The sequence below is a fragment of the Lissotriton vulgaris genome, chromosome 1_1, assembly GCF_964263255.1.
Source record: "Lissotriton vulgaris chromosome 1_1, aLisVul1.2, whole genome shotgun sequence".
Classification (NCBI taxonomy): Eukaryota; Metazoa; Chordata; class Amphibia; order Caudata; family Salamandridae; genus Lissotriton; species Lissotriton vulgaris.
Genome location: NC_141685.1, coordinates 940,585,106 through 940,604,624, shown reverse-complemented (window position 1 = coordinate 940,604,624; position 19,519 = coordinate 940,585,106). Strand labels below are relative to the sequence as shown.

The 19,519-nt window shown below is 42.7% G+C and overlaps 1 protein-coding gene across 1 annotated transcript in view; it reads right to left on the bottom strand.

Annotated features, from left to right (window-relative positions):
• LOC147748230 (keratin, type II cytoskeletal cochleal-like) overlaps positions 1-19,314 on the bottom strand; it is a 214,146-nt gene extending 194,832 nt beyond the window's left edge. Inside the window, exons 1-2 of the mRNA XM_086959155.1 lie at positions 18,556-19,314; positions 15,870-16,093 (exon numbers count right to left, since the gene is read on the bottom strand). Coding sequence (XP_086815281.1) covers positions 15,870-16,093; positions 18,556-19,254 — 923 coding nt within the window. The 5' untranslated portion in view covers positions 19,255-19,314. The remainder of the gene's footprint in view (positions 1-15,869; positions 16,094-18,555) is intronic.
• Between the last annotated feature and the right edge of the window lie 205 nt (positions 19,315-19,519).

Sequence of the window (19,519 nt, the reverse complement as noted above, 5' to 3'; positions counted from 1 at the left end):
ACCTAGTTATCTCTAAAGCAGATTCCATTCAGCTAGACACGATCTATCCATGTGACTAGTCCGACCATTGTATCATCACCTTCTTCATTAATGAAACAGTAAAACTTAATTTGGCTCAACCCAAAAGATCTAAAGTATGAAAGAGAGATCTCAGAAACATCGCTTCTAACATAATCACAACCTCCAGCTCCAACATCCTTCTTCCCCCAGAAGGGCTATCAGAGGTTTAAGACCTCAGGAACCACTACTTTGAATTCATGAACATGATATTAAACAATGTTGCCCCCCTTCAACTAAAGAGAGTCTCCACAAAAGACTCAAAACCCTGGTACGATGGTAGGCTCAATGAGGACAGACGATCCTTAAGACTAATTGAACGTAGATGGCGCTCGGCTCCATCTGCCAACCACCTCAAGATGCTAAGAAGGAAGAGAAACTGCTACTACAGAAAGATCAGACGATCTAAAGCAGACTTTTTTAGCTATCACTTAGATCAGGCCAAGAATCGCCCTAAAAAACTTTCCGAGCTAATCAAAACACAATCTAAGGACGCACCTTACCTCCCCCAAGCTAAAGCAAGCTCATTACCTAACTGTGAAGAGTTTGCCTCTTTCTTCACTCTGAAGACCGAAAACATGAAAGAAGGACTTACTCAACGATTTTATCACACATACTGACACACATATCGACTCTTCATTGTCCCTTCTAGTAACCCCACAGTGGAGCTCACCAAAGCTGGAGCTAAAAAATAATGCATCTTGGTCATCCTTCAATACTTATAATGAAGAAACTATACTGAAAATGCTCACAGCTCTGAATCCTGCCAATCACTTCACTGACCCTCTTCCAGCAAACTGTATAAAATACTTACTCCCGCTAATACTGCCTCTCTGGACCAAGATTATAAATACCTCCCTCCTTCAAGGAACCATACCTGATATCCTCAAATCTGGGCAGGTATCCCCCATCCTAAAGAAACCAACGGTTGACCCAACGGACTTGAATAACTACTGCTCATTTTCCACCATCCCTACCCTGGCCAAACTCTTAGAAAAATGTCTACACCTCCAGCTTATAAAACACATAAACCATTTCAACCTGCTCAACAAATTCCAATCTGATTTCCGTGCAGGACAAAGCACTGAATCAGTTATGACCCACATAATCGACGATGCGCTACAAATGCTAGACTAGAACGAAGACTGCTTACTTATCTTGCTCAACCTTTCCTCTGCCTTTGATACCATCAAACACGACATCCTGCTAGACCTTGTGAAACACAGAATGGGTCTATCTGGATCAGTTCTAAACTGGTTTATCTTGTTCCTCCAAAACAGATCACAACGATTCAAAGTTGACCATTTCCTGTCCAAACCCATCCCAGTCACCTTAGGAGTCCCACAAAGATGATCCCTCTCTCCGACACGTTTCAATCTATTCATGGAACCACTCACTGAAACCCTTAACTCTTCTAACGTATATTTTCACATGTACGCAGATGATACACCACTATACCTAAAGATCCATTCACTAGAAGACATCAAATCTCTCAACACAACTCTTGGAAAAACTCAGACCTGGCTGGACGAAAACCCTCTAAAACTGAATACCCGGAAACCAAATTTCTTCTGATTGCTCCTCCCGCCCAATTCCCATAATTCAAGACTGGATCAAACACTTAACAGCACTCAACTGCCAACCTCTTAGGTTCTCAGCAAAATCGTTGGGAAAAACGCTGGACACAAACCTTAATATGCAGAAAGACATCAGCACTGCAACAAAAGGAGCAAACTTTCAGATGAATACTTTGAGAAACCTTTCCTGACTGAAAAGGACTTCATACTGGCACTACAAGCTCTAGTTATCCCAAGATTGGATTATGGGAGTGTCTCTCTCTGTGGCCTTCCCAGATCCTCAATGGTCCCTCTTAGAGCTTCAATCAATGCAGCAGCAACACTTATTACTGGCTCCAAAAGAAACTCCCACATATCCCCTGACCTAAAATCCCTTAACTGGTTACCCTTCGAAGCAAGAATTCAACTAAAAATAACATGCATGACACATAAAGCCATTCATCACAACACTCCCAGCTATTTGGCACCGAAATTGGTGCCCTCATGTGGCAAACGAGCTTAAAGAAGTGCCAATAACCTCTTATTGAAACCACAAAGATACAACAAGAAAAACATATACAACCAAGCTTTATCTGGGATGGCACCCAGGATCTGGAATGCTTTGCCCCCCGGAAACTAGACTTAATCCCTTTACTGCATCCTTCAAAAAAGAAGTGAAATCCCTTCTTATGGCTAAGTCTCCTTGAACAGGGGTTAATGTGATTATACAACTCTATTCTTGATCTATATGGAACTAAATATTTTTCACTACCTCTCTATGTATCATTGTTACAGTGATTATACGATGCCTGATTTGTATGGAACTACACATCATTTGCCATATGTCGATGTATCTGTGATATGTTCATTCTATTATCCGTGATTTGTATGGAACTATATGTTACCATTTGAGAGTAGCGAATACACAGCTAGATACTTAACCTCTACTTCACTGCCACTATTCCTGTTTTTAATCAGGCAGTTGACCTTCCTGAATAAATTACTGCTAGGACTAACTGACCTGTTATAATCCACTTCCTTCACATCTACACACACTAGGCCTCTTACCCCCACTGCACCCAACTGCAAAAACAAAAGATCCCCGCTAAAGAGCCCCTTATTGGGTGCCAGTCGGGTATTGCAGTGCCCACCTGAAGAGGGGCAGGCTCATATGATGAAGTATGACACCTAGCCTGCTAGGTGAGTGAGAGCCCTAGTTCCGTAAGGGACATTTCCCCCTGTTTGTGTATAGTGTGGGACCACCATCCGTGGCTTAGCTCCCACCTGTATCTCGATGTTCATTTACTTTGACTCAGAGGAATTCCATACCGTTCTTTGCTCACTATATGTTACTTATCATATGCCTTTGTATCTGCGATATTTACCTTGTAAAGCTTTCTGATACCTGCAAGGGTCTTGTTTGCGATATATAAAACCTTCAAATAAAATAAATAAAAATAGACCCACAGGTTGCTCAGTCACGAGTTCAGAATAACCAAAAATTCTTTCACTTTACTTAGGAACAGCCACACTAGATTTTAGAGGGAGATTCTTATAGGACATATATTAGGGAATCTTTAGTAAAATATAATTTAAGGAAGCCTGTAGAGCCCGGGAAGATCAGAAAACTTTAGAAAGCCACATTCCCTCTATTATGAGAGAGCTTCAAGCACAAAATTTACCAGACACTAGGAACAGTCTAAAAGATACGTTAGAAGAGGCACCGGCAGAATGCTAGAGAGAAACAGAGTTCAATGTTAGGTGAATAATATTGAACATTACGAATATGGAGAAAGAATTAAAGTACCTCTAGCACATTCACAGACACAACAAGAAATTATCTCAATGTATTAATTGCGCAAATTGAGGAATAGAAATCTGTAACCCTGATGAACTAGAATCTAGTATGCTCCAGGCACTGTCCTCTCTATATGAAGAGATTATGCATCCAGACACATCCAAGTTATGAACATGGGGGCAAGATAGACATGTCTGTTTTCTTTCTGACGAACAAAAAGGAGACATTGTACAAGAAATTGAAGAAGATGAAAATATTGAGCAAATAAAGAAATAGAAATACGGAAAAACCGCATATCCAGTTAGCATTCCAGAAAAACTTCATAGAGATTACAGGAGCCTATAGTATCTACTCTGTAAAACATGTTTAAATACATTTATCTTAAAAATCACAGAGATCCTGCCTCCATGGAACAATACTACTATGGTTGTTCTTATTTTAAAATCTAATACATGTCATTAAGATCAGAAGAAGGCACACTCATATAGACACTTAGGGGCTGATTCTGATCTCGCTCAGAATGGCTCCAAACGCAATCCGGCCAGGAAAAGTACGAGCCAGACATGTGTTTTCCGACTGACTCGACAAATCTGTACGAGCATGCAAGTACGATGCGGGAAACGTGTGTGTCGACCGTAAGCGAATCGTGCCGTGCAATCAAGGCGATTTCCAACCGAGTCAGTACGATGCACGATTCGGACAGCCATATCAAGATTGAGTTTCCGACTCGTTCACGCTCCGGGAAGCGGACTTTGGGGGTCCGCGCCGGACACCCCTTCACCCGTAGCCTTATGAGTCAGTCACGGGGGGATACAAGGCCCCCCCAACACGAGCATGTACGGTGCGGGTGGCACAGACCCGTAGCCACTACAGGGCATGCCCTTTCGTGCAACGTACCTTTTTCGCCAATGGGAGCCTATGTACGCGTTGTGCAATAGGCGTTCGGAGCCCCGCAGTGAAAGTCGGTGGAAAGCACTACGGATCCGACTCGGACAAAGGGCTTTCCAACGAGATCGGAATTGGACCCCTATTGTTATTACATTCAGATTCCAGATTTTTGGAAGTACTCTTGATAAAAGATTTACAGTGGTAATTCATAATTTAATACACCATGATTAAAAAAGAAATATTCCTAGCAGAACCTTATGCATCCATTAATTGGGTCTATTGATATGGTGTATTCTAGGGGTGTGTGGAACTCGGTGCGTTGCTCTGCTCGTGCTGATATTTTTGCCCGTGAGCTTGTTCTGCGCTGCAAAATCAGCTCAAATAGCACCACGCGGAATGCCAGAGGGCTCTGCTTCTTTGCTGCAGCTCTAGTAGATTTTCTACTTGAGCAGAAGCTTTCTCACCACGAATGGTTGCGACTGCCCGCGACTGATGCGATGAGGAAATCTTGCCGGGTCTCGTTCTAGCACCTGAGAATCAGGCTAGGAGATGTAAATTCTTGCCACCTTAATATTGGTGAGTTGATCACGAGGACAAACTCTGCCATTTGGCGGTTGGTGGAGTTCTGCCAGAACTCCGCATTACAAGAGTTACACGGACTGGACAAATATCTGCAAACTCCGCCCACCCCTAGTAGCTTTGGCTAATACTATATTATATGCTGCTAAAGCATTCAGTAGGATAAACTGGTAATATATTTGGGAGGCAATTACTTCATTCAGGTTAAGAAACTATATTTTTGTCCTCCTACACAGATTTTGATTACCAGAGGCACAAGGTAGAGATGTCTATTATCCCTCTTATTAGTTGAATTGTATATTGAATCACTGGCCCAGGCAATCAGAACAGATAGGGAAATTATGCCATATGTCTCTCAGGCTTTGATGAAAAGGACTTCCCAACATGCGGTTGGCATTATACTTTACACAGCTGACCCCAACACACCAATCCCATGCATCTAAAATGAATAAATCTAACATGGAGATTATATTTTGAAGTCTCAGATACACAGGAAAGGTGATTTGAACTGTGCTAGTCTACCTTGCGGTAACAACCATGCAATAGTTAGGCAAGGTTCCAGAGAAAAATCTAAGGGAAGTGGCTAAGGAGATAGACGGTCTGATTAATAAATTGAAAAACCTCCCATTATGAATATATGACTGAACACATTTAGTTAAAATGCCAATTCCCTCAAAATGATCTTTTCTGTTTAATACAATACCACTTTAATTTCCCAAATATATCATTGCCCATATTCAGGTGATAATAAGTAGCTTGATTGGGCATTCAGGGAAGTCAGGTTGTCTTTAAAGAAACTTAAAACAAAGGTAGAAAAAAGGTAGCCTAGCACCCCCGGGCCTTTAACTTTAGTGCAACTCCTTTCAAATTAAAACTGCAGAATGTTACTTGCCGCACCAGATAAATCAAGTAGAGGTACAACATTCTCGCAAATATAAAAAAATGTAGGTCCATATATGTTTAACGTATAACTTTGGTGACCCAAAGTTGTTTTTAAAAGTCTGCAACAGGTTTTGAAAGTCAGCTTAGAAATATAATACAGCTTCAGGAAAATTCTGCGTATTGAATATGTTGCCCAATTTGCCATGATCTGGAACACCCCCAGGACAGCAGTATGCATGAAAGACAGATTGGCTCTTCATCTGTGGATGGCAGACATACCTTGATGGGGACAGTTGCAGGAAGGTTCAAGCTAGGTATCATGGGTATCAACAGTGGAGGCCACATCATGGGGGGCAGCACAACAATGGACCTTAAAAAGTATTGGAATCATGAAGAGTAAATGCAAGATCCACTGCAATTTAAAAAAGGTTTTGATTTGCCATTAGAAACTGCTAATCCCAGAAGGGAAGACTTTGGAGAATGTGTACAGACAGTGGGAAGGGCACTTGCCTTCACTGGAGCTGGAGAACTCATGGGAAGTATGCTTAAATATTTTTTGAATTTTCAAATTTACTGAATCAAAGAAGGGCAAATTGTACACCTTGCATAAGATTTACATATATAATAGCCAAATTCCCCAAATGTGAAGTACCTCAGTGCAACAAATGTGGGATGGAGGAAACTGATGATAAATGTGGCCCGATTCACAGAACTAACTTAAGACAAAATCTTAAACTTACTACCATTTTGGTATTCACAGAAGGCACCTACTCATTTTGGTATTCACAGAAGGCACCTACTTATTTCGGTATTCACAGAAGCTAGGAGTCCTAACTTTAGGACTCCTAAATGCATTCCGTGAAAACCGAAAGTCTTAAAGTTAGGATTTTTCTCGGTTTAGGAGTAGTAAAGTTAGGACTCCGAACTTTAGGACTCCTAAATGCCTTCTGTGAATACCGAACGTCTTAAAGTTAGGATTTTTCTCAGTTTAGGAGTCCTAAAGTTAGGAGTCCCGACTTAACTACTCCTAAACTGAGAAAAATCCTAACTTTAAGACTTTTGGTATTCACAGAAGGCATTTAGGAGTCTTAAAGTTAGGACTCCTAACTTCTGTGAATACCGAAATGAGTAAGTGCCTTCTGTGAATACCAAAATGAGTAAGTGCCTTCTGTGAATACCAAAATGGTAGTATGTTTAGAATTGTGTCTTAAGTTAGTTCTGTGAATGGGCCCTATATGTTTGAAAGTTTTCCTGTGCTCATTAATATAATGGATGAAGTAAGTAACATAATATCAACAGTTCTTGCACTTGCATTTAAGTAAGCCAATATTAAACTTTCTTTGCCACCAATACTTGTCCTAGCAAATTTCACAGAAGTGACTGCTTTCTTATATGTTTCTTCTAGTTAGGTGAACAATTTGCATTAACTGTCTGTTATTTAATCCTCACATTGTTTCGAAATAGCCAAAGAATCACATATTATATTAGTCAGGTGGATATGGGATGTGATACTAATTCTGTAAAAAAGATTATGTCAGAAAGAAAAAGCATAGTATATCTGATGATTGTACCAAAGAAAGTTGGGTTACCCCAATAGATTCCGATCTGCTGACAGTCATCAGCTAAAATAGTCTCTAGACGGGCAAGTGAAGTTTCGCTTAAGGTCTCACATACACCTGATGGTGACATATGGGCAAAAATAATCCACAAAAATATCGGCAGACTGGAGGTGATTAATACTGTAGGTAATTACTTGCGAAATTGTAATTGTATTTAAGTAGTGCTTACTACCCCTGACGAGGTGTTGAAGTGCTTTTTGGGGACTGGCCTGCTACTCCGGAACCCAAAAGGATTAGTGTTGGATCAGTATATGGAAATATGAGTATAGTATTAGTATAGGGAGGTATGGGCTAATTTCATCAAAGGACATGTGAGTCTGTTAGTTGAATTGAATGTTGTAATGGAGGGATAGAATAGGTAAGAAACCAGAAGTGTTAATTGGGAGATCATAGTAATATGTTGAAGTCTGGGGTGTGTAAAGGAGAGATGGAGGAGGGAAAAGCCTGTAGAAAGGCATTAGGGTGAAAGAGAAACACAGTAGGAAAATGAGGTTTGGGATGGATCAAAGGAGAGATAATATGACGGAAAATGTAGTAGGGTTGTTAAGGAGATCATAGTAGTAAACGGATGTTTGGGATGAGCCAGGGGGTGTAGAGGAGGGAGGAGTCTAGGAAGGGTTATTTTGGAGATCATAGTAGTATAAAGTGTTTGGGATGAGAGGGAGTGCAGATAAATAATACATCGATAGAGGTGTAGACTGATGGTAGGACAGAGTAAAACGTTTGAGAGAGTAATTGCTTTTTTCTTATACAATATTACTAAAATAATAAATATATAGATACATGATTACATTGTGAGTGGTATTTAAATGGGTAGGGGGTGGTGATGTGTTTTGGAGAAGAGTATGTGGTGTGTAAGAAGGGGTGGACAAGAGTTATGAGTTTTTGCGTCAGTTTTGATCATTGGAATAGGTAGTGTGTGTGGTGGAGTGGCATATAAGGATTGTATGGTTGTGTGTAATTGGTCAAAAGAGAGGTGAGTGTTGGTGGATAGTGTGATGGAAGGCTGAGTGTAGGTTTTGTCATGACAGAAGGGGTTCTGTTAGGAGTATGTGGAAGATAGAGTGTGTCTTTGATTTGAAAAGGGAGTGTGTGTGGATGCATTGCAGTTATGTATAACGTCATCGCTGCGGCGCGAATTCCGCCGCAGTGTTGAACATTCCGATCGCTGGTGTGTGGTCATGACAGCTCCCGGCCGTCATCAGCACACGCTCACTGTGACTCATGACTGCCGGGAGCCATTATGAGCATCGAAGAGGATAATGTAGCTTTGTGTTGTGTGGTGATGTGTGGATGTGTTAGTAGTATAGAACAGAGCTGTGTTTTGTGTGAAAATGCAGGTGCCTTAATGCTGTAGTTGGGGTAGAATTGTGTGCAGGTGTGGTTTGTGGGGTTTTGTAGTGGTTGTGTAGTTGTTCAACACACATTGAAATCTGTATGATATTTGTTTGTGGTGCATGAGAAGAATGCCTTTGCTGATATTGTGTTTGGATGTTGGTGGATGTGGAGGGCCTAAAGTGGTAGCTCTAAAGTGAAAACTGTGCAGCATCTTTGGCCCTAGAACTAACCCAAACAGGCCCAAGCAGGCAACTGCCCTTGTCGTCTCCACTCAGCGCAAACAGGCAACTGCCCTTGTCCTCTCCGCCCAGTCTACACAGGCAACTGCTCTTGTCCTCTCCGCCCTTAGCCTCTCCGCCCAGGTTGAGACGCCCTGAGCCCTGTGCTTAAAATTGGCCTATTGGCCTATGGGCCCTAAACATAACCAATCAGCAGCCTAACCCTAAATTCTAGAGCCAATGGGAGACCTGGCCCTATTAATCAATCACAGCCTTAGCTCTAATAGCCAATCAAAGCCAAAGCTCTAATGCCTAATTTCAATATGAAATCCTATCCCTAATAGCCAATCAGAGCCCAAACAGCCTATATAGAAACCCCTCTGACAACAAGAACCACATACAACAGCACTCAGCACTTGTAGACAACACAGCACAAAGCTTTTATCTGACATCTACAAAATTATTACACCACATCCATACCATCTGAGCACACTCATAAGCACGAAATACAGCAGACTGGATGTTTAATAGTAGTAAAGTAATTATACTACTAGGACTTTGGTACCTGCCCTGCTTCTTACCCAAAAGCGTGAAAGATCGCTAAGCAGATCTGGTAGAGGAATACTAGAGGAAATTCTTGGCATATAGGGTCCCGGGTTCTCCGTCATGCTGATAGGAACTCAAGACGATGATTTTTCGCTGTCTGGACTCGAGTCGATTTGACACTCTTTGAGGGATCCTCCAGAGTGTATCGGACCCGCCGAACAACTACGGAAGACGGCACTAGTCTCCAGTCTCCCTTTCTCCTCAGACGCGACATGCAGCCCCCTGTAATCACCAGTACCCCTTCATCACAAGAAGCATCCTGATCGGAACCCCATTCCTGACCGATACCGAGTGTCCGACGTGGCCCCTACGCCCCCTACACTATCAGCGTTATCTTTCTGTGACCTAAACTACGGACAGACGCAGATACCCAGACCCTCTAAAAGGACATTATAATCTAGACCCTGTGGCCTTTGCTAGCGACAGCCAGTGTGTTCCCCTCTCCCTCCATCTCTGCCAGCCCTGACGAAGGTGCCCCACACCGAAACGCGCGTTGGCGCTACTACCAAGAACGGCAACAGCAATCCACCTAAATTGCCCTCCCTAGTTGCACCCCCGTCCATGCAACCATAATTCCAACTTTTCTGTTGCAGGCAATATGAGATTTACCCGTGTGAAGTGATTGACTATGTGAGAGTATGAATGACCCCTGTAAGATATGAGTGTCTGTTGAGCCCCTGAAATTCCCCGGAGTGAGTGGAACACCTAATTCCATGAAGATAATCCTTCCCCACATGAAATGATGAACATTATTGATGGTTTTATTAAGTCTAGAATCTGTTACCTATTGATCGTTTCCCAAATATGATAAATTGCATCAAAACTAATAATAATAAAAAAGTATATATTTTCTATGAAAAGATGAATTGACTGCTGTCTATCTGTTGTCTTGGGTTCTGATAGTCATTTGATATTGCTCCCCTCTAACCAGAATTGGATCCTATATAGGACCACTAATTATCTTTCTTGGCAGGGTGTCTTTTTCTAACTGTTCTAATTTCCCCTCCCTTCCTGTCTACATCATTTATCCGCCCTGGGGAACCCCCTTATATTGCATACAAACTGCTCTTGTCCTGTCCGCCCTTAGCCTCTCCGCCCGGGCTGATACGCCCTGAGCTTAAAATTGACCTATTGGCCTATGGGCCCTAAACATAACCAATCAGCAGCCTAACCCTAAATTCTAGAGCCAATGGGAGACCTGGCCCTATTAATCAATCACAGCCTTAGCTCTAATAGCCAATCAAAGCCAAAGCTCTAATTTCAATATGAAACCCTATCCCTAATAGCCAATAAGTGCCCTAGCCCAAACAGCCTATATAGAAACCCCTCTGACAACAAGAACCACATACAACAGCACTCAGCACTTGTAGACAACACAGCACCAAGCTTTTATCTGACATCTACAAAATTATTACACCACATCCATACCATATGAGCACACTCATAAGCACGAAATACACCAGACTGGATGTTTAATAGTAGTAAAGTAATTATACTACTAGGACTTTGGTACCTGCCCTACTTCTTACCCAAAAGCGTGAAAGATCGCTAAGCAGATCTGGTAGAGGAATACTAGAGGAAATTCTTGGCATATAGGGTACTCATGGAAAGATGCAGGCGCTGATATTCTTGAAGAAATTCTTGGCTCACGGACATCCGTGGCAAACTGGTGACAGTAGAACATTTGAGGTAATTATTGTCATCAGGTATTGAGAAGGGGGAAACCATGACAAAAAGCTGGCCCTGACATACTCAGGTCATTTTAGATATAAGAGTCACTCATTGTTTATGGAAGGCATTAATGGCACATTTTGGCTCTTGTACAGTGTGTGTAATGTTTGATCTAAGAGGGCCCTCATGACAAAATGCTGGTTCTGAAGCAATGAAAGTAATTTGTGAGATATAGGGGAACACATAGCACATTGAAACAATAGGGTCAGCTCCTGAGGAGTGTCAGGTTTCATTTGCACACCAGAAAGGAAGCCCCTAAGCAAACTCTAGCTCATAAAAACATACACCGTTCGACAGAGAACAAACAGAATGCTAGTAACATCCAGGACTCTGGCCTAACTTGAGGGAGATGGGTAGCTGCAACTTTATTAATCATCCAAAGGCCTCTTCCAGTGAGAGTGTACATAACGGAAATATGGATGTTTCAGTTTTAGTCTTCAAAAAATGGAAAATGATTTTGCTACATGGGAAACTTCCATGATTTCGGTTAGAAACTGAAATGCATCTTTAGTCCCAATTGGACGCTTCCATCAAATCGAATTCCATTCAGATACATAAGACACTAAAGGCTATTCACACGTTAAGTTACTTTTACATGACATATGGTGTGATAAATGTTGGGGTTCACAAGTTTAACACTTATCTACCCTACTTTAATCATTCATGCATATTGATTACTTTTTAATGTCACAGCCAACCAGAAAGTGCTACACAATTTTCAGTTTGGGGGTGTTTGTTTTTTATGCCACTGAAGCCATAGAAATGATGAAAAATCTACGAGTAGCAAATGAGCCACACCCATTCAGCAGGAGTGTGTTAGGGGAACAGTAGGTGTCCAATTGTGTATTTTGGAGCACACTGTCCCAAACGCATGAATAAAGCATGGTGCAGTAGAATACTGACATATGTAGGGAGCACATTTGTCATTAAAATGGCCTTTTGAAAGGATCACTTAATTATCAGATGTGCACTTTTACTACTAAACATATACCGCACACAAACGATAATCTATAGAAATTGGGGTGCAACACAATTGTATCATGTGTGCTTCACACAGGTAAAAGGTCCTGGTTTCCTTTGATCCTATTGATATCTATATTTCTATCACACTTCAGAACAAAAATGTGCCTCATTCGTATTTTCTTTCTTGTTGATATTTTTTTGTTCAATGCAGCCAGGCTGGAGAACCTAAGTCGGCAGGTGTGTTTAGCCAGCCTGAGACGGCCGGCCAAACACACTTACCCACCTAAAAGTGCACATAGCACTCCTCCTCCTCCTCTCATGCCCTGGCCTCACCCCTCCTTGCACAAGCCAGCTCAGAGCAGGAAAGTGAAAAAATAAAACAATGCTAAGATTGTTTTATTTTTCACTTGCTAGCTCTGAGCCAGTGAGCCAACACTCCTCCGCCATTAAGGAGGAGCCGCCCCTGGTGGAGCAACCATTGGCTCTACCATTGAAATAATCCTGTCAACGTTGCACTCACTGGGTGACACTGGGAGACATGACATCAGAGGGACTGTCTATTTATGTTATCAGGTCGAAAAACTACTTAGCATGTCAGGGACTCAGATTTTATGGTTTCTGAAAACTGGGATCACGTTTTGGTTCTATATTCAGTGAAGAAGAAACAGTGACTGTGGCAGCAAGTTGGTCATACCACCATAGCAGTATTCTTTGTTTAAAGCTTTTACAGCCCATTGCAAGTGTCCAAATTACGCTTATGTTTTTTAACAAAGGTAGGTCACAATTTCTTTGAAAGGTTATAAGGAGATTCCTAAAGTTAACAGGGCAGTTAGTTGAATGCCACTACTGAATTAGCAAAACAGGTGGATGCTTTGACCCCCTGTCTACATTTAAAGGGTGCGAGCAAAAAGGGCTGCTAAATACTCTGTCTCGCAGTTAAGTACTAGAGCTGCTGCCAAGGACACGTACTGTGGAGCAATACGTCTAGTATCACCCCGCCTCAAAAAAAGTGGTAGTACTGCAGTAGCAGGAAGTGCCTCTTACCTAAAGAGACTGGAAGAAATGGCCCAATTCTCCCACAGTGATTCCTCAGCCTTCTCAGAGGCAGCCTGTTTACCCACCACTTAATTTCCCCGCGCCTACCAAAGAAAAATGAACGTGTCCTTGTGTAACGTAACTGGTGCTCATGTAAAGCACTCCAATACCTTCGGATCGAGTTTGTGCTATACAAATCTGCAAAACAAACAAGGCGGGAGCATTAAATGCTCCCCCTACCACAACAAAACTTCCACTTTTCTCCTCTGCCTTTCTTAACCCCACCCTCTACTCTACCCCACACAGACACCACTGCACACATTTATCACCTTCTTAGAGCAGGGGGTAAATGGTTATCGTACACCCCTTAGAAAAAGGAAACCATGTGGAACACCACACGGTAATCCTGTGTCCAACCAGATGTATTTACCTTATAACTACATGGGTCTAGTGCGACGTTATCACAGTGCAACAGTGATTACATGTGTGGTGTTGCACCCCACCAGTACTGTGAGCCTCTTAATCAGGCCGATAATGTGAATTGATCCTCCTTAGCCCTAATCCACGCTTTTCAACAATATTGTTTCCATCACTGACCTCAGCAGAGGAGCCAAGTGGAGGTTACTGCATACTTTACATGTCTTGATTCTTTACTACAAAATTTAGAGTTCACTAAGGCACCTGCATCTGATAGTGTTTCTCACTGCCCTCTTCCCTCAATTGTAGTTGTATACTACTACACTATTCTAAGAGCCTCAGATTTAAAGGATTATAAATGAGCATGAGAAGAAACGTTATTACCTCTAGAAGTGTTTCTGAAACAGAATGAAGTTGCCATTCCTATCCCAAAATGTCTTTTGCTTTTCTTGCTACTATCAAAAGGAATCTGAGATAACAAGGATCATTATGAAAGATCTTAGTCGTAAAGATTGAGGGGAAGACTTACCAATTTCGGCCGCAATGTGGTGCAGCAACCAAAGATGCTGTACTACATTGCATCAATAGGAGACACAATCAGTACCTTATCTACAAATATATGGTGTTGTTTTGTTCTTTTCTCGCACTGGCAAACTTTTGGCGGCCATGCACCGATGAGACATTCTTGCAGCACCATTCAAGGGAGTATGCGTCCTCTTAAGCATATGGGGCCTCATTTATGAAAAGTGACGCATCGCTGCATGAAAACAGCGATGCGTCACTTTTCACTGCGCACTCCTTACGACATTCCTGATGCGTCATATTTAATGTATGACACATCGTGTCGCAAGGAGTTACAGATACGTCAGTATTTCTGACGTATCTGTAAGCGCAAAAGTGACGCATTGCTGGAGTGTGTCACAAAAGTGACGCAACTCCAGCAATGCGTCCTTTCACATGGGGAAAGCCCCATGTGAAAGGGCTTGCGTCAGTCTTACACCTGCTGTGAGGCAGGCGCAAGATTTTGACAGAACAGCGTCCTAAAAGTGACGCAGTGAAATCTCATAAATTTCACTGCGTCACTATTACGAGGCTTTTTGCGGGGGAACGCCCCCTCTGCATACATTATACCTGACGCAGGTATAATGTGGCGCAGGGGTTTAAAAAGTGACGCATCTACCTAGATGCATCACTTTTTAAATATGGCGCAACGAGGCGCATTTTTTACACCGCTGGTGCGTCACAAAAAGTGACGCACCAGCGGCGCAAAACTGATGCAAGGCCTTCATAAATAAGGCCCATGGTTTGTACTGGAAGGTGAACCCTCCAGTACAAAAACTGTGGGGCATATTAGCAAGAACCTCGTTAAAATTATCGCCGTTTTAGCAGCAGGAAACTGCCGCTAAAACGGCGATAATGGGCTTGCTAATATGCGTTAGAGAATTCCAATAGAAGCCCAGGTTAGATGTGCAGGAAATCTAACCTGGGCTTCTATTGGAATTCTATGACGCATATTAGCAAGCCCATTATCGCCTTTTTAGAAGCAGTTTCCTGCCGCTAAAACAGCGATAATTTTAACGAGGTTCTTGCTAATATGCCCCACAGTTTTAATAGGTCCCTCTTCGGATATGTGCTGTAAAGTGCAGCAAATTTGCAAAGTTTAGGAACTTTTGAGAAAAGAGCCTGCTTCGAGCAGGTGTACGTTTTTTGGTGGAAATGTCTGTCTGCCAATTTTAGTGGACAGGAATTTGCGACATTTGCATGGAAACACACATATGACATCCAGGTATCTCAATAGAGTCGTTATGCATTCCTTTAAGCAAGCACCCAACCCAAATCAGGATTTGAGTTGGAAAATAAATCCCTACCCAACATTTTGCGCTGGGTATGCATTACTTATCTTACGCATATCCAGTGCAAAATACTGATACATGCTGCCCACCCCACTTTCTAAAAAGACAATTTCAGTGGCATCAAAAAGCAAGGTTCTTCAAATCGTTTTGGTAGTCTCCGAGTAAAGTCGGTGAATGTTCTAGCAGAATAGATTACCTAAAAAGGGATCACTGCAAACGAAGAAGTGGTACAAATGGGTAGCAATTTATGAATTTAGATATTTGAAGTGTATTTTACTGTTTCGTTTTATAGCTACTACAGTAGTTTTGCAATACTTCATTTAACTTACTTTTGCTTGAACTCCTCTACCAAATCCTGCATGGTCCTTAACTCCCCATCCATACGGCCTCTGTCGTTGTTCAAGCCTTCCAGTTGCTGTCGCAGGTTGCTAATGTAAGCCTCAAAAATGGGTTCAATGTTGTCCCTTCGAGAACCAGTTGAAACACCACCTTGTTCTTGCAAGAGGGACCACTTTGTCTCTAGCACCTTGTTCTGTTGCTCTAAGAACCGCACCTGAAATCCAAGCGATAGCAGATTTTAAACTATTTATTTAAACATATTGCATATATAGGTGAGGTATAAGGACCGCACAACAGAGCATTCACAGAATACCGCCACAAGAAAAGGGAAAATGGTGTCATTAAAGGGTTTCAACATAGAGTGTGCATATGTAAATTTGAGGACATATGTGCTTACGGCAAAGTGCAAGCAGTATGAGCAAAAGTACCAAAAGTGATTTAAGTCCTGTACGTTTTGTAAGATCAGATGGAATATGGCAAACTTATTTAAAGTATGCAGAAATTCTCTTAGCTACATATGTAGCTATGGTAACCAGAATCCTTGTAGAAAATGGTCACCCAATTTGTGTATGAATCCCTTCATAAACCACTGCCTGAAAAACTAAACTGTGGCAGACCTGTGTCTCCCTGTTGAGCACGAAGGGTTTTCAGTAGTGGAATTAAAAGAAAATTGAAATTCGGGGACTCCTTTGTTAGTTATGAAGATAAATGTCATAGAATAAGCAAACATTGGGAAAGAAAACGTGTGAAGCAGGAACAGGAAAGTCCTGGATTACGTTGAATTGACGAATTAGTAGCCCACATTCAGCATTAATTAGGCTTAGTGACGCTCAGGAAGGGTAATGGTTTACTGATGAAGACACTGTCAGGTGGATAACTTGAATGTTAGCTGCATCTCTATTTGGCATGGTGAAGCCCCACACCGGCTCACATGCTGCGATTACTGCACTAATGAATAAGACCAATTCTGGCCCGCTCTGCAGTTGCATTTTAGCTTGGTGGTAGGGGTGGTGTCAGGAATGTGGCAATGGGACATTGTTTGAGGGTAGGGTTCCTGGTAACATTATACAGCTTGAATTTGCTTTGTGGTTGCAGTAGGAGCAGTCAGCTCAGCAGCTTCGGCACTTTAACATGCATGACCAGTTGCCACAGTGAGAACAGTTTCTTTCTGTGGCAGAGGGCCGTTACAACTGCTCCTTTTTATAAAACGTTAGTGAAATTCACATACTCCACAAACGTAAAAATAAATCCACAATATGCAGGCTTCATACAACCACTGCTACCATACCCACAACCAGACAACTAGAGCCTTATTATGAGTTTGGTGGTCTTCTTCTGGTCCCACTACTGCGGCGATCCCAGGAAGACCGCCTAGCCTGGGACCGCCTAGCCTGTGGTGCACCTGCCAGCGCACCTGCCAGCCTGATTCTGAGTTGAGTCCAGGGTGGGCGGGTGGTGCGGTGTCATGGTGGCAGTCTGTTAGGCTCATAGGAGAGCCTTGCAAGCTTACTGACGCCCTAAGAGTGCCTACGGCATATTTCTGCACCACGTGGCAGGCACCATGTCGTGCATGCCGCATCATACATGAACGAAGGTGCAATTACAGGGGGCCAGTTAGGCTCTCTTTACTTGTATTTCCCGGGCTCTCTGCCCTGAAATGGGCAGTGGAAAAGCAGGTCGTAATATACTCAAAGGTACAGGCTTCGATACAACCAACATTTACTGCCCTTCTCCACACCGCTACCGCCATGGGGTCCTGGATCCCGGCGGAGGTGGCAGTCCCACCACGGCGGAGGTGGCAGTCCCACCACCACCATCATGGGGCGCCGTGGTGGTGGTGATCGGACCGCCACTAGGAATGCTGCAGTACCAGGACCGCAGTTCTCATAATAAGGCCCTTAATGTCTGCTGCAGAAAACAGATTCACTATTCTCAGTGCAAGATTCAAGCGCTTTGGTGGTAGGTCATGACACTGTCAACCCTCTTTCCTTTAGACTTTGCATCTTTTCTTACTCCCTGTGAGGACAATTTGCTTAATTTCAGGAAAGTACTGATGACACATGTTTTCCGATTGACTTTATGTATATCTCTCTCTCTCCTGATAATTAGTTTGCACCTTTCCTCTTTTACTTGAATTTGCTGTGTATCTTCATCCTGCTTTTGTCTCATCAAACTCCTTTGGAGCAGACCCCAAGATGCAAAAACCAAATATAAAAATAACTTGCTTCAATTACTGAGCCAAGCGTCTAGAAAACATCTATTTTCTGTAAATGGGGAGACAATGCAAGGCATAGTCAGGCGCAAAGAAATGAGGGAAACATCATATATTTGACGAACGAGTTTAATTTGGCTATTATTTCATGAGCAAAGACAGCCTTGTATTGCTGCTTTTCCAACCAGTATATAATGCCCCCGTTCAACTAATTTGAACAGACTCTTGCTCAGATTAGATCTGGCTCAGGCAGCAAGATCGTAACTTTTTTTTCATTAGTTAACGTAAGTTGATTTCAAACAATGAGCAAAATTTCTCTTGCGTATCACAACTGTGAAAATAATTTCTAAGGACTCAAGACAAATGTGACTTCATAGCTTAGTAGCATTATGTTTACTAATCTGCAAAGTAGGTCGGGAAAGCTACTGTAGAGATTTCAAAACCAAAAATTGAATGTGACTGACCTTGTCAATGAATGAGGCAAATTTGTTGTTCAGACTCTTGATCTGTTCCCGTTCTTCAGTTCGCACTTTTTGAATCTCTGGGTCAATTTCAACGTTGAGTGGTGTCAAGAGGCTTTCGTCGATCGTAACTCCTTGAATGCCGGTGGACGGGTAAGCTGGAAACCCAGGTCCTCCTCCTGGCCCTCCAACAATACCACCCATGGGCCTGGACCCACCTGGGCCCAAACTTCCACCTGGTCCAAAACCTCCACTTGGCCCAAAGCTTCCACCTGGGCCAAAGTTTCCACCTGGTCCGAAGCTTCCACCTGGCCCAAAGCCTCCACCAGGCCCAAAGCCTCCACCAGGCCCATAGCCTCCACCTAGTCCAAAGCCTCCACCTGCACCACTACCACCACTGAAAAACGCCCTACCACCACGTACTCCACTACCAGCACCGACACTCCCAAATGCTGCATTATCACTTTGAAATGGTGTGGAAATTCTTTTATTTGCTCCTAGGTTAAAGAGACTTTGGGTGCCAAAGCTCCCAACATATCCACTCCCACTCCCACCTCCCCCTCCAATACCACCACCAGCACGGCCATACCCTCCCCCAACTCCTCTTTGGGATACAGAGAAGGAGCTGACACTACTTTTACTTCTACTCCCGGCTCCAGGGATAATAGACGACCAAGCGCTATAGCTCCTTGATTGGTTCATAATGTTTTCATGGAAGGGGAATAGAAATCAAATTAAACGGAGTTGCAGACGGAGAGTAAACCAGAACCCTCTGATCTTTGTTTCAGCGCTTCTTTTATAGTTACTAGCCCTGATTGTATCTGGGATGAGATCATTTTACAGAATTAATGAGGTTGCTGTGCCCCAAAGCAGTTAAACCACAAATAAACCAACACACCTACAAAATATACAAAAACGGCATTGCTTGAGGCTTTATGGAATGCACAAGTGTTTAAGTGATCACATA